Here is a 22,264-nt window from a genome sequence, read left to right as displayed (position 1 = left end):
CAATGATCTGTCCATCGCGGTTTTGGTCTGGCTCCCGCTTTTGGTCTTGGATAACAGCCAGCAGAAATGTCTCAATACTCAGGAAAAGTAAGTAACGACCCAACCGCTTCCCTTTCAGCCTGGGGCTGGAGAGCCCGAGCATCCTCCGGGTGGAAGGAGTTGATGAGGATAATAGAGCCAGCAGATGCAGCATGAGTGGTGATCCCGGGAGCAAATTTGGTAGCAGGGATGGGGAGGGTGCGGCAGAAGGAGCTGTGTTTCGGGAGCCTGATTTCCTGTTTAAACATTCATGCTGATTTTTTTTGTGAGTGAGCACAAGGCGGCGAGAAGTGTCATAAATGCGGGATGCACTGCGTTCCCAGAAAAACAAATACGCTTCTTAGGAAAAAATGCCAGTGATGCCGTGCTCCTTTTGCTGGAAAGCAGCTAAAATACCCCAAGCCACCCTGAAATGATGCATCTGCAAGAGATTCCTATCTGCTTGGAATGGGAGTCTGGCTGTATCCCCGCTCCTCACCGCGGGCCCATTCTCCTCCCTCCCCCCAGATCACTTTCTACGAAGGCAAATGCTTCACAGGCAGGAAGCTGGACCTCTGCGGCAGCTGCAGCAGCTTCCAGGACCAAGGTTTCCTCAACCGGGTCAACTCCATCTGCGTCCAGAGTGGAGCCTGGGTCTGCTTTGACCACCCCGACTTCCGAGGGCAGCAGTACATCCTGGAGCACGGCGAGTATCCCGATTTCTACCGCTGGAATGGACGCAGTGACCACCTGGGCTCCTGCCGGCCCGTCGGGATGGTGAGTGGATGCTGCTGGCATTGGCTCTCCCAGCCGGAGCACCGTTGGGTTTTGTTTCTCCTGGTCGCAGGAGCCCCGCAAATAAGTGTCACAAAAATTTGTGTTCTTTAGAAATAGCGTGTCCCATTGAGGACGAAAGAGTTTCCTGGGTAGGTTTGCCCCTGTTTGGAGTGGTCTGTGCAGGCCCCAAAGCCGAGACAGTCTCCTGTGTCCCCAGACAGGAGGAACATACATCTTCTTCCTCCCACAATGAAACGCAGTGCCTTTAGCAGGATGAGATATTCCTGTGGTTTTCCAGATGAGATGGCAAGGTCCTGCTGGTACCATGTGCTTTTCCTTTTAATGTAAGCTGCTATGAGGTATTCACAGGGGAATTCGGAAGGAGATTCGTTGCCCAAGGCAAGTTTGAGCTGTGGCAGCTCCATCTCCCCATGGACCCGGAGGGGAAGAGGGCAGCCCGAGGGCTTTCCAATGAGAACATGGGGCTTCTCCTAGCAAATTTTAGCTGAATTCTCTGCTGTTGCAAACCACCCTCTGACCCCAGTAATCCTAGACTAAACTCACTATTTTCCCTTCCCCTTATCAAGCTTTTAAAAGCATTGTCCATAGGAAGATCTAAATGGAAAGATTAAAAATTAGCAAAGAACAATGAGTATGGGTTGGGTCTTTCCATTGATTCTCCTATCACTGAGGGCCTCTGGGGCAATGATGAGCCCACTTGGAGCAGGTATTTCTCACTGGCCCTGAAATGGCTTTTGGTACAGCAGCGGGGCTGTTTCGGGTCTGTAACATCATTCCCAAAGCACCTCCATGATCCATACATGGAGGGATGCTCTGCCCCAGGCTCTGGACCCTGGCCAGCACAAGGATGTGCTCCTCCTTTCCTGGCCCAAGATTTTCCCTGTGAGATGCCAGCAAGGGCTTTGAGGCATTTGTGCAGAGCAGATTCCCGGAGGAATGTTTGCTCAGGCACGGTATCCACTTGGCTGCTGCCGGCGGCTGCCTGCTGCAGGGTTTGGCACTGCAGCCCGGCCTCCTTGTGTGCTGACGTTGTTTATTTGAAAAATGCATTTAGGTATTCTTTGAATTTGACTTAAAAATACCCTTTGAGCTCCCTCTGTCCCACATTGCTCTGCTGCAGGCTGCAGAGATCTTCCCGGAGTAATTTATGTTGTGTGACCATCAAGGGCTCACACAGCAATGATGATGCTGGGAAAGTTTCCTTTGCTTCCCCTGCTTTTATTTTCCTAAAAGAAAGGCACAACATCTCCCACCAGGAACAGCAGCTATGCATGAAACTGGAGGCAATACAAATTAGTTTAGGGGAGTAGTCCCACTTCTTTGTACACTCAGGATATGTTTCTTTTTTCCTGTTTGGGTGCACAGAGAGTCTGATGCTGCATTTGGGATGGAGGGTTTGTGGGCTTGGGGTATGGGGGAGATGGACAAGGGGCTGCGTGTGCCTGGGCACTGGCACCCCATGATGTGTTTGCATGTGAACATCAGCTGCAGGAAGGTGCAGCTGGGCACAGGGACGAGGAATTTTTGGCTGCTTTCCTGGTTGATGTGCTGGGAGGAGTTTGTGCATGCTCTGTGCATGCTGGCACCAGTGGTCTTGGATTGCTCTTCCCATTCCCCTTCCAAAGCACCCTTCTGTCTCCCTCTGTCTTATAAAAGCCAGAGAAAGACTCTGTTGCACTTTTTTGGTGTTGCTGTTGACTCCAATCCCTTTGTCCCCAGCACGGCGAGCATTACAGGATCGAAATATTCGAGGGGAGCCATTTTAGGGGTCCCAGCCTGGAGCTGACAGAAGACTGCTCCTTCCTGCAGGGACAAGGCTGGGACAAGACCTGCATCAATGCCCTCAAAGTGTACGGTGACGGCGCGTAAGTAACAGCACGTGTCCTGGCCACTGCCGTGCTCCCTGCCCTGGGCACTGCAGGGGAGAGTGGGCTACAGACACTCTTCCTTCATGGAAAATCCTGTCAGTGCTGGGGGCACTTGGAGAAAGCCTAAAAATGTTTGTTAAGCCTATGGTTAAAGGTGAATGTTGGCACCTGCCCACGGAGAGCTGCTTCAAAGGGGTGTGATTTTTGGAGGGTGGCAGTTAAGCACAAGCTACCAGAACTCTGAGACACCTCTTTTAAGGTGTATGAAACAAGAAGCCTAAAACCATCTTCCTTCCTTCCTTCCTTCCTTCCTTCCTTCCTTCCTTCCTTCCTGCTTTCCACACCTCTTTAAAATCCATGCTGAAGCTCTCAGGGAGGGTGGATGGATGGCTCCAGGTGATGCAGGTCAGGGCTTTTGCTTTGCAAGTGGCTTCACCGCACCTTTTCCTGTGATGGCAAAAGTGAGGCAGCAGCACGTCCCCTTCACACTAAATCCTGCCTCTGAAAGACAGGGCCAACAGCGGTGGTGATGCCCAGGCTGAGGCTCAGCCCCAGCCTCCTGCCCTTGCAGACGCTCCTGAAAGCCTTGGCAGGATGTCAGCTTTGCCTTTTCCTTGATGTTTGGTGGCATTTTCTCGATAGTGTTGGTCAGTTTTGTGGGTTTTTTCTCTTATTGTCAAATTTCTTTTGTCTGACAATTGCATTTTCACTGCAAGCATGCTGGGAGCTGGGAAATGCCATAACACCCTCCCAGGGCCAGGCACAGTGTGGGTGGAGGGAGGCACTGGGGCAGAGAGAAGCCCCTGCAGAGGAGGGAACACAGATACCTTGTTCTTCACCTGTCCTGGACTGGATATTGTGCAGCTCACAGGCACGCAGTGTGGGATGCTGGACCCTTTCTGCCTATTTTTTTCTCAGAATAGGGAAAGGTTGTTGCCATCCAAGCTCAAGATGTCCTGATTGCAGTGAGTGTCCTGCAGGACCCTTTCTGATCCAACCAAGGCCTCTCCTCTTCCAAAAATCCAGGCTTATGATTAGGCAGCGGCAGTTCATTAAGGAGCAGAGCTACCCACTCCTGATGGGAAGAAATGGCTGGAGCCCACCAGGGACCCTGTTAGTGCTGAGTATATGAGTACCAGCACTACAAAGCCAAGGGGGAGCCTGTGAGTACTCTGGCAAGAGCTTTAGGGCCAATTTACTGCTCGGGTCCCTGTAGCAGAGCCTGGAGCTTGAGAAATTGGGAAGCTGCCCAGAAACTTTCAAGCACTTGAATTTTTCAGATTGATTTTCCCCCTCCCCTACAAAATACATAAAGGGCACAAAGCTTGTTCTCCCTCGCATGGGAGCCTGGACTGTTTGTGTTAACATTATAGGACTTCTCAAGGTCTGTGAACAGTGATAAAAATATAGAAAAAAATAAAGCACTGAAAGGAGCATGGTGAGGAAACTCTCTGAGGTTTGTAGCATTACATTCAGATCCGGGGTAGATCAGTGTTGGACATGCTTGGAAAGGTCTGTAAAGGCAATTAAAAGGCAGGGCAATGCAGAGGGACGTGCTGTCCCAGGCTGCAGGAGGAGAGAGGGAAGGATGAGATACCACAGCAGAGAGGTGAGAGTAGGGAGGAGAAAGGGACCCTGTGGCACTACTTTTCTCCTTTGGATGGACCATCTAAACCCAGGTGGCTCCAGAGGTGCTGCAGGTGTAGGTGGTGCTGGGCATAACCTGGCAAAGCTCTCCCAGGATCCTTGGCTGTTTGGGGAGCAGAGGAGATGGGGTCAATGGAGACAAAGGGAGTTTCAGCCACAGTCTCACTCTGTGATTTTCACCCTCAATTCCCACAATGTGACATCTGTTGAATACAGAAATATTTGTTTCCATTTCAAAATCCATGGATGGTGTCATGTGCTGATAAAAAATTGCTGCCTGCGCTTGTGGAGGTGGCCGTGCCCGCGGGAAGTGATGATGGATCATCTGGAAACATGGGAATGGAGACAAACGTCTGCCTTTGGCATGGTTCCTGGTGAGGTTGAGGGGGTCCAGCACCTTCCCTGCTGCCCTTCTGGGGCGGGCAATTGCTACCCTACCTGAGGGCCCACCAGACAGGGCGATGGTAAAGCAGTTTAAACCATTCTGGCAATGAATTGCTATTTTGGAGCAGTTCTGAGGTGTCACCGCCTCCTCGGAAGCTGTTGCAGGTTTGTGGCGAGTGGCTTCGCCCGTCCCACGGGCAGAGCCAGCTCCAGTATCACATATGGTATCATCTGATTTTAGATGAAGATGTGTGGTTCTTGTCCTCCTTTGTGCCTCAGCCACTCCACAGGGAACTGCCTAGAAATAACAATTTTAAAAAGCTGAATTCGTTTTGTGGTCCAGGAGAGAATACCCCAAAAAGAGCTTTTCTACACCACAGTGGAATAACTTGAAGGAACCAGAACAACCATTATTCTGCTGAAGCATTCATGAGTGTTTGGTAGCTGTTCTGCAGTCGGGTTGTGAAATACAAACCAGAACAGGTACCCAAATGCTGCTGCCCAATGAACATTACATAATTCTCAGCAGAGGTGATACCTGCCCATGGCACTGCTCAAGTCCTACGTGGAGAATGAGTGACTTCAAGCTCCACTGAAAGCCTCCTGCTTGGTCCAGGCTGACACTGCAGCATTCCCCTCCTCGTTTGTCAGTTTGAGCAGTCAGTTTTGGCTTACAGAGTTTGAGTTGGTTCCATGAGCATTTTATTCCCATGTCCTCTGGGATTATGTGCTAATGAAACACAGCACCGAGATGTTTGAGGGCTGTGTGCTATGTGCCTGGATCAGCTCTCCCATGCTGGGCTTGAGGACAGGATCATCTCCTTTTTTTTGTTTTCTGGGCTCCTGACTGACTTGATTTCCCCTCTCGCTGATGGTCTCAGAGAACGTAAATTTTAGGCAATAAAGGAACAGCTAAGTAAGCCATACAGTCCTTCACTCATCACCTTGCACTGCCAATACACTTCACTCCCATCCTTCTGCTATTCCTTTCATTCCTTTAGTTTTTGGGTTTTTTCAGCCTTCCCCTAAGCAGAGGGACAAGTCAGTGGGGGTTCTTATGACCATACCAGGTCACTAAGTCTGCTTCCATCTACACCAAAGCCTGTCCCATTCCCTCCGTGTAACGGTGCAGACACATCGACCATGTGTCTGGAGAGAAACACAGAAATCTTGGGAAAGACAGTGACTGTGAGGGGCTGCTCTTCCCCCTGCTCTTTTCCCCAGGGTCCAACTGTTGTTGAAAGATGTCCTAGAGCAGAGAAGAGCTGAAAGAACATGTCCTGTGGGCAGTGCCCTGTGGACATCCCTGTCCTACCACCCTGCAGTACTTCCAGTAGCATTAGCAGGAGGGAGCGACTGAAAGGTGCAGAAAACTGGAATGGGAGCCCTTTCTCAAGTGCGAGGGAGGGATAGTGAGCTGATGGTGAAAGAGGTCCACAATCATCTAATAATATGGAGAAATGCATGTAAGATGAAGGGAAGGAGTAGAAAAGGAATAAAGCTAGTGTGCCTTAGGAACTAGGCTGGGATGTACCTAACGGAGGAGGAAGATTTTATAAATTTTTTTAATTAAGCTGAAGAGCTGAGGACACCCTCTGTTACTGCACACCAGGATACGTGGTGGGGATACACTACCCTTGTGAGCAGTGGGCAGCCTTCTCGATGTACTGCAAAGTGACCATCAAAGGAAAAGGCTGAGGATGACTTCATAATTCCAGTTTGGATATCAACTGGCTGCAACAAGTGCCAGAGAATGAGGTGTTTGTAGGAACCATGTGTCAGCGATGCCACGCACAGGGCTCTGATACTACAGGATACTCTTTCACAAAACCAAGGCACAGTATTCCATGCTGGTATCCACCTGCTGGTCCTGATCCTGTACAGGGATCTGGGAGAAGGAACCACCACAGTCCCACCTTGTGTCATCTCAGAAACACAAAACAAATCTGTCAAGGAACCTGTAAGGTGCCTTGGATAAATACCCTAAACTTTTCTTGTTTTGTTTTTTAAATAATGCCCGTGGGTGGCTGGTTTTATAAACAACTTTTTTCCTAAGCCTCCAGCTTTTTGCTCTGGATCAGACTGATCTGAGTTCACCAGCTGTTGTCTTCAGGTCAGCTGCCTTCAGGCCCAGCAGTCTTTGACCCCTCCAGTACTTGAAGAAGTTTCTCCCTGGAAATCTCATATACAGTAGGTCCCAACCCCAGTGTCCCAGCTGACTTCTGCAAAGACAGACCACAGAAATCAAATTATTTGGAGGATTGCATTTCTGCTTTGCTGTCATTGCTGAGCAACTAGATGGGAAAAGCAGCAGAGATCCTCATAAAATCCTAAAAAATATGGGCATGAGAGGAAAGAGGCAGAGATGAGCAGCTCAGCAATGACAGAGTGGAAACCTGACTGTAAAACTGTCAGAGCAATGGCAAAACTTGGTTAAAAAGCATGGGAGATTCAAACAGAGGACAGAGGTGACACTTGTGGCCACATTAAGATCATGACACAGTGTGACTAAGGGGGGTGAAGGGAGAGAAAAGCAGCAGAATTGTCCCTCTTGACCATCAGAATTGCTCCTGACTTGCAGACCTTCAAATGGAGAAAGACATGCCACAAGCTGGGGTGATGGAGAATGATGTAGCCAAGCCAGGTGAAGCAGTCAGGCATGCCAAAGTCACCAAGGTTATTGAATGTTGTATCCATTTGACTGTATTCCAAGGGAAAGTTGTCATTAACTCTGGATGTAGAGATAAAGTAAAGATAACCCAGTCAAGCCCTGCTCTCTGTTGGAAAGCATCAAAGAGGCCATTAAGAATTACTAACAAAGAGAGGAATTACTAAATATGGTTCCCATTATAGCTAGTGAATCAGTTCAAAGAGGCAGAATATCCATCAAGCATTGCATGTTTCTCCTTACAGTCCAAAAGGGGTTTATCCAGGGGCTGAGGGGACTCATGTCCTTCTTTAGCACTATCAAATGCTATTAAATTGTTTCTGTTGCACATGGTGAAGCTCAGAGAGAACCATTCCTACAGTAATGTGAAGCAGGGAGCCCTTGGGCCCAGGCTTTACTGCTGGTGTGACCCAGAGCAATGTTTTCTAAAGGCAAGGTCCAATCTGGCCGTGGGTAATTGCCAGGCCATGCTGGGGGAGCGGGGAGAAGTGCCCACAGTGAACTCCACTGGGAGATTCCTGTGCGCGGGATGGGGCTGGCAATGAGGCTCTGGTGGTTTGCAGTACAGTGGTCCCTAAATGCAGCCACTCAGAGTGGCCACTTTGCATGAGCACAGTGCTGGGACCCAGGGAACCCTCCCTTTGTGCCCAGGTGGGTGCTGTACGAGGAGCCCAACTACCGAGGCCGCATGTACGTGGTGGAGCGCGGCGAGTTCAGCAGCTTCAACGCGTGGCAGGCGCGCAGCGCCAGCGTCCAGTCCATCAGGAGAGTTGTCAACTACTTCTAGCTGAGCTTTCACCCTGCCAGCCATGGCCCGCTGAGACTGAGCATCACCCTCCTCCCCGCTCACTGACCCCTGGAATAAATTGTTAAACACCAGCTTTTGGCTCTAAGCACTTTTTTTTCCATAACTAACATGAGTTTGAGAGAGAAAAGGCTTGTAATCTTTCTAAGCTTGATTTACATGCTGCAAATTTGCTTTCTTATTCTGCAGTGGTTTATAAGGAGGACATGGGAGGATGGGCCAGAACTGTGGTGACAAGAAGATCTAAGAACAAACATGCCTGCCGTTGTGGTCGTGGTCTGACACATGCTCCCTCTGCCCTGACCACGGCCACCATGTGATGGCCCCAGCTGACTCCTGATGCCTGGAGGGGGTCACGTTGATGCACACACGGGTGGGGAGTACAGGTGAAGAGCCCTCAGAGGCCATGTGAGGACACACGTGAGGATCGTAGCAGGAGATGAGCAACTCGTGAGGTCTGTCTGAGCATGACATGCTGGTCTTGATGCAAAGGTGAAAGAAACCATTCATCCTGAGTTGCTTTTAACTTTAGATCAGTACACATTAAAAATACATATTAAAAAAAACCCCAAGGCTGAAGGCACAAAACCTGAGCAACCTTCTCGTTGTTCCCTCAACCCTTCAGATGACATTTTGAGGGATCAGCAGCAAAGGAAAACAGCCACTGCACTGCCATTTATTTCACAACCCTCTTCCCATCTTTCTGCCCCTTCAGTGCTCCCATCCCAGTCATTTTGGTGCCCCTGAACCCCGTTCCATGGTTGGCAATTGGGATGGGAATCACTCTGCCCCTTCAGCTATGGACTGTCCCCTACAGCCTGGGCACTTCCCCTGGCATGCAGCCCCCAAAAGTGCAGTAGCCTCCCTTCATAAGCTGTGTTTAGCATTAGCTGGGGGTTTCAGAAAGGGGTAATTCTATTCTCTTCACTCTGTTACTCTATTAGCTATTAAACCTTGGCTGTCTGATAGATCCTGACAGGCATGGGCATGGTGCCGGCAGAGCTGCAAAGCTCTGTGTTAATCCAGTGGGAAGGCTGCTGATCTAACTCCAGCCCCAGCCCTTCAAAGGGACATGAGTGAGGCTGACGGGTCCTCAGCACACTGGAGCACGAGGTGTGTGTGTCTTCAGGGCTGCTCTGCTTTGCAGGTCTGCAATGGGAATCTGCCCTTCCCTGAGCGATGGGGAAGGAGCAGGACTGTGCTCTGTGCCAGGATCTGGTTGGTCCCGTGCTGCGTCCCAGTCTGACACTGGATCCACTTGCCATTCCACCAGTTCACACTCATCCACCTTGTCATTCATCTTCCACTTGGATCTTGGCTCCCTGTGGCTCTCTACCAGTAACAGGACTGGGGTGACTGGTAACAACTGGGCCTATATGAGTTTATGTGCTGTTCCTGTGATGAAGTGACACTGTTGGTAGACTTGCATTCATTGAGATTTGCCCCAGCTGCACATATGCTGTATATGTGTTATGAGGGGATATGGAAATGCAAAAAAGTTCTACCTTGTGAATTTAACAGCAGTTTGGCTGATGTCTGCCTTAGCAGTGATACAGAAAATCATGTCCTCTTGCAGATAGCCTGTTGTCTGTCTGTATCCTCCATGCAGATCATCACAGAAGCACTTATAGTTACACTGGCTCAGGTCTGGGCTTCAGTGGCCATGTCCTGGGTGGCTTGTGGTGACGTGGTCCATTAGAGCTGTAAAAATATTTAAAATCTATAATGGGTTGCAAGGTATTTCTGTGTCAGAGAAGGCAGGGAAATGATTCATTCATTGAGTGGGATGCACAAATGTACAACTCGTGCATCAACTCTTGCGTATTTCATTTTCTTTTAATTAGATGCAGCTTATGAAAGATTTTAGGAGTCCTTCCAGGATTAGCGTTGCTCTTGCCTCATGAAGGCTGTAATCGGCTCCTGAGCAAAATGCACTCTATTAAAAGTTAATATTCAGTCATATGCAGTGCTCTCTATTGTGACCTCCTGGCCATTAATCTGTTAAAAAAACCCCAAAAAGTGGTCCCAGAGAAAGACAGGCATCGAATTGTGATGAGCTTTAAAGGAGGCTTTTCATTCATTTGAAGCACATTCAATGTCACGGTGCAGCATGAAGGATAAAGAAACAAAGACTTAAAAATATACAATGACTAGAGTCCCAGATGCTCCAAGTATTTGGAGGACAAAAGAAAATAGAGAACAACCATCCACCCACATTCCCCTGGGAACAACAGCAGACACTCCTACACCTGGGTTTCTTAACACGTGGTGCACACAGCCAGGGGAGGTGACCATCCCACTGATGTTGGGGTCAGAGCTGTGACATCACACATATTCTGCTGTATGGCTTCCAGTGGCCACTGGTTCAACTCCCCTCCGTGCAGAGCAGCGTTAGAGGAACCCACTGACATCCCTGCTCGTCCTCAGTGGAAGCGTGGGACTGTGCACGTACACACACCTGCACAGGCTGACTCCAGCATCCAGCTACTGTGTGCAAGCCCACTTCATTTACACACTTCAAACTAATTATTTGTTTGTATGCTGTAGTAGATTAATATTTGCTAGTTAAATTGTGGAAGTATACTTAGGATCCCCATCTTGGACTGAGCCTTGTGCTAGGAGTTAAAAGCACAAGAAAGGGCAGTCTGGTTAATCTGTGCTGTTGTGTGGAGCCCTGTTTGTAGCCAGCGAGTGTTTAGCTACCTATAGCACATTTTACACAAGTCTGTAATATGCCTACAGAGTAAACACTCATCATTTATTGACATCTGATATCCCATTTATGAGCACACTCTCAATGCAAAGAGCTGGTCCCATGTGAAGGCTATTTAAAAAAATCCTCTGTGTGCACAAGTCTAATCTCGCTAAAAACTGGCAGTGGGGAATTGAATTCCATCTATTTTTTGCTTATTTGAAACCTAAGTAGGGTGGCCATGGGCCTAATCCAAACACTGATGCTGCAGGAACACGCATTGCGTTGGCAGCGGGGGGACGTGGCTCTCGTTCTCTTCCTTTTCCCTCCCCCTCCTTGCTAAATCTGCACTTGTTTAAAGGACAGAATGTACAGATCCCATATGTTTGCTAGTGGCTTGTTGGTGGGGTTTTTTCCTTAAAAAAAAAAAGATTATTGACATTGCTCTAGTATGAAATGGTATGATTTGTGAGTTTATAGCGTATAAAATATAAATGACAAAAATGCCAGCTCGATGTGAAGTGAATGTGAGATTGTGCAGCAGAGCTTTGAGCTGCACATCATTAAACTGTATGGCTGAATGGACTCTGCTACGTGAACCGAGGAGGCAAGCAGTGGATTAAGGAAATTGGAAACTACTCCACAAAATGCCAAAGATGAAAAAAAGATTCAAAATGAACAAAAGGGACAAGTTATTAATTACAAGAGAGAGAACTAAAAGAAATCAGCTTCATTTGGAAAACCAGGAAAACCCTAATAATCAGTATTACTGTGCTTGGCCAGGCTGCTGCAGTGTAATATTCGGAATAACTTTGAATTACATCTGGCCCCAAAGCAAATAGCTCTTGCCAGAATGCCTGCACACACAATGTCCTTTCTTTGTAGCTGGATAACGTGCAAATTTGATGGAATATCTCTTTCAAATGAATCCTTGGAAGATATCTGAGCAACTGCAGTGCTTTTGCCTTGCTATTACTACTTGGTACATGTACATATATGAAGGCAAGGAGGAAACGGCCTACTGAGGGCATGTGTGATGTTGTCATGTTCAAAGGAATCTCTCCTCAATGCTTGCACAGGTGAAAGGGCTGCACAACCACCTCCTTTCCCAGGGGAATCGAAGAGGTGTTATCCTGCTGTTGAGGCAGCCCCACGCTCACACCTTCCTGTGCTTTTTTCTCTCCTCCTCCAGAGACACCTCTCTGGATGTGGTAGAAATTAATTCACTCCTTGGTGTCTGCTGGAGCTGTTTTATTATTTCTTTAAGTGGAAAGTCTGGCTCAACAGTGACCTCTTTGACTGAGTGAAGAAAGGAAATCAAGATCTTCAAAAGGTTTCTCTGCAGTCTGGCACCAGGAGGAGAGCCCTGGTCGTTGTTAAAGCCTAAGCAATGGCAGGGTAAAAATGTAGAGAGAACAGAGTGACTGGGCTCTGGAAGAGGCTGCCCAGAGAGGTTGTGGAGCCTCCTTCTCTGGAGATATTCAAAAGCTCTTTGGACACAGTCCTGAATAATGCGCTCCAGGGGACCCTGCTTGAGCAGGGAGGTTGGACCAGATGATCTCCAGTGATTCCTTCCAACCTTATCCATTCTGTGATTCTATGATACTTGGGAGCATTGACAGATATCTTGGCTCCCATGCTTCGTCTAGTTTGGTTTTCACTTTCTTTTCCATGTTGTATTGAAGTCAAAAGAAAATTAACTTGGGTGAAAACACATTTGGCCTTGAAACTTTTACTATCCATGGGCTCAAACTCTTGTCCAGGAGTAAATCTGATATAGCTAACAAGTCCTGAACCAAATATCTGCATAATGTGGTCAGCATCATCAACATTGCAAATGGGGATTTATTGCAGGTTTTAATTTTAAATAATCTGATTTATTGGAGAGGTTCAATTCAGTTAAATCAACCTTCAGTGGCTGAGGCTCATGTAGTTTGGTGTCCCCTTGTTCCAAGAGTCACCCTTCAGTCAGCAGAGGAGGTGCAATAACATCCCACACAATCTGAGCTGTTCCCATATTTACTGGAGGCTGTGACAGAAACCAAACACACATGGAAGAGAGCGGAAAAGGACAGAAATAAAACAAATATGAATTTTCCATAGAGCAACAGGAGCACTGAAGAAAGAGCAAGTGGGTGTACCAGGTTTTCCACGGATAGCTGACCATTCCTGCATGATTCAGAATGAGACAGTTTGTAATCAAGTCAAGCTGTCCTGGTTTAAGCATGTGAACATATGGAGGAATGTACCAGTGTATTCAGTCAAATTGTGCATGAAGTAAACATGAAATCATACAGAAATTTTTAATTTAAATTCCTTCTTTGAATATCATGATCTCTAGTGGATTGCAGTAACATCCACATGTCCTGTAGGCATTCACACCTGCACTCACACAGTCCAAAAAGCACTGAAAGCTCCCTCTCAGTCAGAATGGTTTCATGAGCTCCTGCTTGGGAGTTTGGGATGGTGAAGGATCAGTCCCTGCTCTTCCATGGAAAAAAATGCAATTTTAAAAATATTTGTTTAACTCATTGCAGCAGTTCTGGTATGCTGCCACTCAGTTTGTTTAGCCTGATATAAACTAAGTTCTTTTCTCATGTAAGTATTTCTTGATGGCCACCAGTGTTGCTCATCATCTGTGATGGGCTAAGCAAGCAGTGCAACTCCTTCCCTGCAAGACACCGCACCAGGCAAGGCTCCTGGTCAGCACAGGTTTGTTCATGTTTTGGGAGAGGTACTTTTAAGCTTTGACGTTGCTGCCCCGCGATCATGGTGGTGAGGATGTGGGTGAATGATCCTGACTCACAGATGGGCAAAACTCTGTGGTTTCAGCTGACATTCCTTTTTTTTTTTTCTTTTTTTTTTTTGTGCTGTTGGAAACCAACAGCTTAGAAATAGCGAAAGAGCGTTCATGGGACAGACCTCTTCCTTGCGTACTTTGCTGAAGGTGGCCACCACTAAAACCAGTCCCTTACACGTACATGAACCAGTGCTACAGAAGCCATAAGGTACCAGCACACAACTGAGCCCTCTCCGCCATGGAAACACGCCTAACATTATGAGATTCCTTTAGTTCTGCAGGGCAGGCTGTATATAAATCCTGCTCTTAAATCAAGTTTTCAAGAAGACAAAGCACAGTGTGGGCCACTCCACATGCAGAGCTGACCTGCTAAACTCTGCGAGTGCAACAGCTGCTCCAGCAATGTAAGTGGGAATCAAAACTGCTGAGATTTGCAAAACTTTATGCGGTTGTCTTTGGTTTTCTTGGCTGGTAATGCAAGAAAAAAACAATAACATTTGAGTCATCTGAACCAATAATAATAGTAGTAGTAATAATAATAATAATAATAGGATTTCAAAGGTTTTATTTTGTGTGAGTCCTGCTATTATTGACTTGCCCTTCGAAATGATTCTTCGGAAAACAATAGAGCCTCTTTTTTTTCACTGGGGGTTGGGACCAGATTCATTTGTCATCTCCCTTCTAAAAAGAGAGGAAAAAAGCCAGACAAACACCATTTTGACTTCTGGAATTTATCATTTGTGTTCAGGTCTCTCTGTAGAGTTGACAATCAGCATTTCAAAGGTTTCAGACTTCTCTTCTTAAAACTTATTAATAAATTATACTTAATAGTCAGCTCCCTTGACAATTAAACATCGCACATCCCATCAGAACCAGGGGCTTCCACGCCACTGGAAATACTTCTGCTTATATTGAATGATTCTTCTTTTCAGCTGCATTCAGACAATACATGTTTGGAAACACACAAAAATAATTCTGGTAAGAATCCAAAATCTCTGTAACAACCCCCCATGCCTGGGATTTGTCTAATAGTTTGCTATTAAAGAGTTCTTTGGCTGGAAAGAAGTACCAGACAGAGTCTCCCTTGTTCTAGTTCTTTGTTTATTTTTTTTTCTTTTTCTTTTTCTTTTAATTTGGTATTTGACTCCTCAGCATGAACTTGCCATCAAGATGATGGAAGCTTCAGGGGAGGACATAGGTTACCAGCTTCTCAAAGCTTGCACTGATTTATTGCAGAAGTCGTTCCTTTCCCAACACCTCCCAAGCAAGACAGAATAACAATAGTATGAATAATAGTAACAGCAACAATAATAAAAACATTCAAATCAGTGATTTTTCCATTTAGGTCCAAATCACCTCTTGAAAGATGCAGCAGAGCATTTTAGCTTGTATGGAAAAGACTCAAAACTGTGTCAGCAATTGTCAGTCTCAGTTCTTTGCTGTTCTTGCCTTCTGCTGGGTGCAGCAGTGACGGGGACGCTCTGATTTCCCGGCAGCACGGGGTGATTACCCAGCACTGAAGGCAGTCAGTGCAATTAGTGTGAATTAGGGCAGGCCCAGAGCTGTGCCTTGGCTCCTGCAGCCTGTCCCAGAGGGACACCGGCTGCTTTAGGAACCTGGTGCAGAACCGGCTCATCAAGCAAGCCAGATAGTTCAATCACATTTATTTAGCATGACTGCACCAATTTACCGCAGCTGAATAGCTGGCCCACAGCGTGCGCATGTTCCTAGACGGTTAAAAGTCACTCTTCACATTTCCCTTCCTGTTCAAGGGCTCCAAGCCTGCATATTTCAGTAGTGCCTCTGGAAAGTAGCTATTGTTTTTATCTTTTCAGTGGTTTAGTTGTGAAATTCATGCTTGGAAGAGGGGTGGGGGCAAGTCCCAGAACAGCCGACAGAGGTAAATAGCATTTCCTCTGTCCTAATTCTTTTCTTCTCTCACTTCTGTGCCATTGTAACTCCCTGAGAATCCATCTCCATGCCTTAAACAGCAGATATTCACTGACATCACTGACACCCTTGTAGAGTACTGATTAGATGAAAACAGTATGTCAGATTTAAGGCTGGAAGTCAATCAAGGCCATTTGTCTAATCAGCTTCTCTTTTCCTTCACCAACACAGAAATCAGAGTAGAAAGCACCTACCTCATTAACCAAGGGTAATGGAGACCAAAGCCGAATTTAGAGAGGAGAGAGGAAAAGTATATTCCCTAAGTTAATAACTTTAGCTAACGCCACTGATTTGACTTAATTGAAGTCAGTTGTAGAACTGGGCTCTGAATCTTTTCCTCATTGCGTGGCTCGGCCTAACAGGGAACCCGAGGGTTAACAGCACAACTGCTGGTTCCCTTTGTATATATCTGTATGACCATAAGTAATGCATATTTTGAGCAATTGCATCCAAAATGAACAGATCTGTGAGAGGAGATGGATCACTCACAGAGCAGAACAGGAAGAGCCTTCAGCTGTCTTCCAAAAGCATGGGGTATTTCTTTCCTAGGTCCTAGTGTCTTTCCCAGCATATCCCGAGGCTTGAACACTTAATCAGCATGATTATCATCACACAAATGCTGCCAGAGAGTTTGATTTGCACAGTTACTTCTTCACTAAATGAATAACCTTTCCAAAACCCCATGATGCTGGAGCCTCTGTCATAATTCTTCTGCATTTTGGACGGCTTTTTTGCCTGCTTGGGGTTTGGCGCTTGTGTAAAGAGGTGTAATAAGAAAAGTTACTCACAGGAGAGTGTAAGATGAAGCAGGCAGCTCAGCCTGATTTAACGAAAGCCTCATCCTCCTGGGGCTGAAGCCTGGCCATGGTATGAGCAGATGCAGCAGCTCCTATTGCTATTTCAGGGGGAACTGATCTGCTTAGAACAGGGGAGGGATTTTATTCTGGGTGAGCAGATGTTTTGCTGAAGTGGTGTAAGCAGCAGAGAACTGTGCTGGGTCCCTGTATTTCCTTTGTCCTTGGATCTCAGTGGGTGCATTGCTGCTGCCTTGCAGCATGATCAAGGCCATGATCAAGGCCAAATTCTGTGTGAGTCCACCCTGCCTCAGACCCCCAGAAGGTCCCTCCTCGTGTAACAACAGTCCAGGCTGAGATTTATGGGGGTATCTCAGAAGCAGCTTCCCAAAGCATCCCTCTGGGCGCAGTGAACAACTAACAACCTGTGAGTGACTCGGCTGAGCCTCCTGGTCTTAGTTTCCTAGCACAGGCTCTCATTGCCCCCTCTTTGGGGGTGGGATGGGGGAGCCCAGCTGCCCTACACCTCCAGAACCAGGGCTGAGCCCAAGGGCACTCCAGTGCTTTTTGCTCACCCTTTCCTAGAGCTCCACCTCTGCTGCAGGGGCTTCACAAGTGTCTGTGTAAGTATCTGTGCCTTCTCTCTGTGCCAATTTATTCTTGAATACCTCCAGAATATAGCAGCAAGCCTTCTAAGGAGCCCAGGGCCCTCTCTCTCTCCCTTTACAGCCTTAGTTATTGGCTTCTTCTCTGAATCACAAAATGTCCCTTTCCCTGCAGCCAACTCACTGCTTTTTCTCCCGTTTCTTCTCCATTTCCCTCTCTCTTTCTCTTAAATAGTTGGCAGGAGGCCCTTTCTTTCCTAACTTCCAGTCATTTTTGCCAGGTGACCCTGTGAGTAATCTCCCCCAACAAATAAGTGAAGGCCTAGTTAAATGACCACTTCTGGCAGGAAGGATATTCCTCTTCTGAACCCCCTCATTATTCTCTCCAGTGGGTCTCTCAGGCAAACAACACGAAATTCTGATCACCCGCGTCCCCAGACCAGACACAGCTTAGTGGCACACGCACATGGTTTTTATTTCCCCCCCAGTGAATGGCTCTGGGAAGAAGTTAACCTCTTGAGGCCAGGAAAAAGGCAGCAGAAGACTTAATAGCTTCAGTGATTCACACATAATACTCCATGAAGTGGCACGGCAATTGCCTTTATTTTTCAGAGTCACGCACACCAAGTATTATTTTTTTTTTGGTCAAGTTTAACTCAACAGGCATTTTAAATGTCACGGTTTATATCCTAGATGAATTTCACTTGGGAGTGTTGTTGCTAAGACAGACCATATTGTGGCATCAATGTTTAATCAGGCCATTCCCTCAAACTCAACAGGGAGTTCTGCCTGAGATCTGGAGGTATAAATCATGAAGTTTTGCTGTTAGCAATTTTTATTACTCACTTTATGCCTCTTTGTGAAAAGGAAGGGAAGATAAAAGGAGAGGGAGAGAGTTTAACTGAAAAATTAAATATTGCAACCTTTCTGATGAAATCTGTCTACTCTACATCAGTGAAAGTGCAGCATCAGCCCCCTTTGGAATTCAGTTTGTTTTTCCTCCCAGTGCTTAGATGCCAGAGTTTGGTACTCCTGACACTTGCTCAGTGAGGAGCTGGATGCTTGAGCCCAAAGTCTGGTGCATGGACCATGTGGGGTTATCAGTAGACTGCTCCTTCACCATCATCTTTCTGACCATGTAATGCCAGTATCCGCTCAATTTTCCAGCACAAAGAACACTCCCTGAATCTCCCAGCCCCACCTAACCCTTTGTTCTGGACGTGGTTCAAGTCTGCACAGAGTGTATCAGTGCATTGTTTTCATGGGCAGCTGGAAAACCTCAGGAATGAATGGAAACAGACGGTTACAGACCAGCTAAATTGCAATCTCTCCTCTCAGCAGGGAAGGACTCCAGTTAGGGTGCCTTCCCAAAACAAGAGTGGGATGAACACTACTGGGAACTCAGGGGGGAGGTAAAAAGGAGAACAGAGACAAGGAAAGATTTATTCACCAGACAAACTGTGGGGTATGGTTGGGGAGTGAGGTGGCATCCTGACGTCTGATTTGTAATGCTGGTGTCAGTGCATGGCATCAGGCTTCCTTTTTGTCCCTCCTCAACAGGACATCAGACTCTTTTGCACATGGATTTTGCCATTGATTTCAGTAGGATTTTGCCAGGCACTGGCACTGTGGGCCCAATGACGCTGCTGCTGTCCCAGTTCTATTCAGCCCAACAGGAACACAAGAGACAGACTGTGCCCACTGGTGAGGCCCAAACTCATACAAACAGAGGTGGAGGTTGTTACAGCACAATTTCCCTGAGCAAACCTATGTCAGATCAGTAGTAGTAAAATCCATTCCTAAGGGTGAGAGTATTTCAGAAGGCAAAGCCATGTATATTGTGAGGCGCACCTTTGTAAGGTGAGAAGAGCACCTTATAAAGAACATAAAGTGCCAGAAAATAATAGGTGTGTCATGAGAACATTTTCTCTACAAATCCAACCTGAGATGTTGCAGCTGAGCAGTTCAAGCTTTGGAGGTGCTTGTAAACCTCATGGCAGGCTGAATGTTCACCCTGGCATCCTTCTCTTTACCAAGGACCACTGTGATGTTTGGTAGAGAAAATGAAGAACAGCATTGGCTCTAAATGTGCTCTGGCAGAGACACAGAGCAGGGCAGAAGCTTTGACATCTCTTGGAATGGTACTATTTACTCCCACCATGAACTACACCCATCTAAGGGCTTCCCTGCCTTTTTCAGACTCCTGCAAGGTGTGCACTTCTTGTGGCAGCTGTGTCAGGAGCAGGGGCAGTATGGCCCTGAAAGCCTCATACAAAGTTCAGTCGAGGCTGCAGAAGATTATTCTGTGGTCAATGGGTTTGGTATCAGTTGTTCCTGTAACTTTCTTAGCAAAAACGAGGTGTAAGAGACCGTGACTGCTCCCCCTTTACCCAAGGTTTGGCTCTGCTAACAACGAGGCAGACAAACAACTGAGAATTCTTCCAGAGGCCAGATGTGAATGCAATTGTTAAAATACTGCTTGGGTCACTGGCTGCAACTTCAGCATTTTTGGAAATTTGTTTTTGTACCAGTGTCAAAGGCACTGGGGATCTCTGCTTGCATCAGTACAAATCTGGATTAATGCAGTTAAAGCCAGAAGAGTTGTATCTGTGCAAAAGCAGTTAAAATGGGCTCAGAATCAGGCTCAGAAAGTTACCCTTGTGTCACTTAGTAAGATATATTTCTTTTGGCTTCCATTTAAATTTGGTCCTTAAGGAGCCTGTCATAAGAGATATATGGTCTGGGCAAGAGGCCAACTTACCGTCTGGAAGAAACAGCAGGGCTCCCATCGAAGTAGGAAACAGGGTAAAATGAGCTTTTGACTATTATTTTGTAATTTTGCAAATATTTGTGACTTTGAATTATTCAGTAAAGTTCCCACTATGCCGTGACATGATGGAAGGGCCCTGTCATTTATAGACTGTGGGGAGAAACCTATTTACAGTGATCTTTCAAACAGCTGCCATGAGATCTTCCACTTCCTGGCATGTCACAGATTAAAAATTTCTAGGAAATTGCATCTGCTTTCTTAGTCAGGGAGATAAGATGCCTTTGCAGCAGTGCTTTTAAGCCATTGCTTCATGCCAGCAGAAAGTTAATGCAATCCTCTCTCCGCCTACTCCAAGTTCACAGCTAAATTCCCATTGCTACCACGGCCTGACCTTGGGGTCAGCTACTAAGAGCCCATTTGTGCAACATTACCCTCACCTAACCATTCATTAAGTCACAAAATCCAGTTGATTTTTCAGATCCCAGGCTTTCAGCCTCCTGGCATTGATTAGGGGCAGTCCACTCACCCAGGTGAAGCAGCAGTGGGCAGCAGAGACGCACGTGGGTTTTGCAGATGGGTGTTCTTGTTACAGCGGTGTAGGAAATTCATAAAACCAAGTATTTTCAGGAATAAATGTTTTGGAAATACTGCTTCAGATCTGATTAAAAACAAAAAGAATGGTTTTTACAGATAAATACAGGGAAATCTAGTGTAAGTGACAGTTTCCAAGCACCTTTTGCCCTGGAGGGGAATTTGCTAAATGTTTATACCCAAACTAGGCTTCTGAGCACCCTGGGGCATTTTAAACTGCAAAGAATTCACACTCAAACGAGGAAAGGAAAAAACTGTGTTGCCTCTGTTAAAGAGGCCAAGTTGCAGAGGGGTCAGAAGGAGCTGCGATGCTGAGTTCCGTCGTGCATTCAGGTCTCCGGTCTCAAAGGATAACTTCTGCTCCTCCATCCTCACTTCAGAGTAAGGCTATATCTGCTCCATGGTGATAATTAAACCCATGTAAACTTAATTTGCCTTCACCAATGTCAACTTTTACAGCAAAGTGAAGCCACTTAGGTGTTGATAATGTTTTGAATTAAATCAAACCACTGGAAGCTACATTTAAATCTATTTAAGGTTAAATTTTATTTACATTGTACCAGTGTAACCGGATTGATTTTTAAATCAAATTTAACCTTACCAGGGAAATTTTTAGCGTAGAGTAGTTTGCTCAGTGAGGGACCTTGCCTCTGGAGACACCATGTAACATGCTTTTGTTTATAGTTCTCATTGACTATAAGGATGTGGTTGAATCAAAAAAAACAGCCAAGGCTGGATGTTCATGCAGGATGTGCCACTTTCAATCTTTCAGGACCCTGACAGTAGTTTTAAGAGACTTAGTTGGTTTTTGCAATTTTCTGAGGTGAAAAAAGAGGTAATACTTAATTATCAGCAATTTTGAAAGTGATTGAGGTTGACAGCCTGAAGCAAAGCAATAGATAAAAGAGAAAAGAAGCTGGCAGCTGGAAAGGCCCTTCTTGAAAGAATGAGGAGGGGCGGGATGATGGAAGGGGTTAATTCTCTAAGAAAGATAATTTGCATTGCTGCACACTTTATTCTTTTGTTTTTGGTCGAGCTCTCTGTGCTGACTTCTTTGGGGCGTTATTGGCTCTGCTTCTTTGACAGAACAAAGAGCCTTTGTTGTCCATCAAAGACCATTACAACCCATCCAGATAGCCAAGGCCCCAGGAGGGGGTGGTGGACATGGAGGAGCTGCCTGTGTTCCTTCCTCCACAAACAACATCAATAAAATTATTGGAAGCATTTGCAGCATTACTGAAATATTTTCAAGGGAAATGTTCTTCAGCATTTATATCAGAGCAGATAGTGACGTAAATACTGACTTAGTAATTTCTAAGGCCTGGGAGCCTACCTTGTGTTTCTGAAAGTCTGGCAACTGAGTCTAAGCACAGATAATTTGGGATGAAGTTGTTCACAGAGATTTTGCACCTAATCATTACTGTCTTGTGTGTGTGGGAATTAAAGAGTTTCCCTGTACTATGTTGTCTCTGGATCAGAGACGTGAGCAGGTCGAACCTTTGGTGGAATGAAGGTATGTTTTAAGGATAAAGGTCTCAATTTGTTGTACTTAATTGCAGAGAATTGGGAACCTCCTGATGTTGGACCCCTGTCACAATCCATGGTGAAGGGCCGAAGCATCCCTCTTCCCTTCCAAAAGACATTGTATCTGATCTAAACTCTACATTCTTCCTTTACTTCTGATGACTGCCTAAAAAATCTAAACTTGGCTCCAAACTTAGCAATAGCCACTGGATCCTGCAAATTGTGTATTATAAATCCAGCCATAAACATCTAGAAGCCTTCTTAAGGTTTTATAACTACCTGGATGTTATAGGAGCAGCTCATGCCTCTGTGTATGTACACATCTGTCTGGATGAAGGAGGATTCACTGC

The 22,264-nt window shown here is 46.3% G+C and overlaps 1 protein-coding gene across 2 annotated transcripts; it reads left to right on the top strand.

Annotated features, from left to right (window-relative positions):
* Positions 1-8,262, top strand: CRYGN (crystallin gamma N). 2 transcript variants are annotated; one of them, XM_008643131.2, is made up of 4 exons: positions 1-87; positions 547-795; positions 2,536-2,681; positions 8,035-8,262. In XM_008643131.2, the coding sequence occupies exons 1-4, from the start codon at positions 67-69 to the stop codon at positions 8,168-8,170; spliced, it is 552 nt and encodes a 183-aa protein (XP_008641353.1). In that variant the 5' UTR covers positions 1-66; the 3' UTR covers positions 8,171-8,262. The 2 variants fall into 2 exon arrangements, with proteins under 2 accessions (XP_008641353.1, XP_017602257.1); XM_017746768.1 differs by lacking the exon at positions 1-87 and having other exon boundaries at positions 138-795.
* The last annotated feature ends 14,002 nt before the right edge of the window (positions 8,263-22,264 follow it).

Source organism: Corvus brachyrhynchos, unplaced genomic scaffold, assembly GCF_000691975.1.
Source record: "Corvus brachyrhynchos isolate BGI_N302 unplaced genomic scaffold, ASM69197v1 scaffold18, whole genome shotgun sequence".
In the NCBI taxonomy this organism is placed as follows: domain Eukaryota; kingdom Metazoa; phylum Chordata; class Aves; order Passeriformes; family Corvidae; genus Corvus; species Corvus brachyrhynchos.
This window is presented reverse-complemented; position numbering and strand designations above follow the sequence as displayed.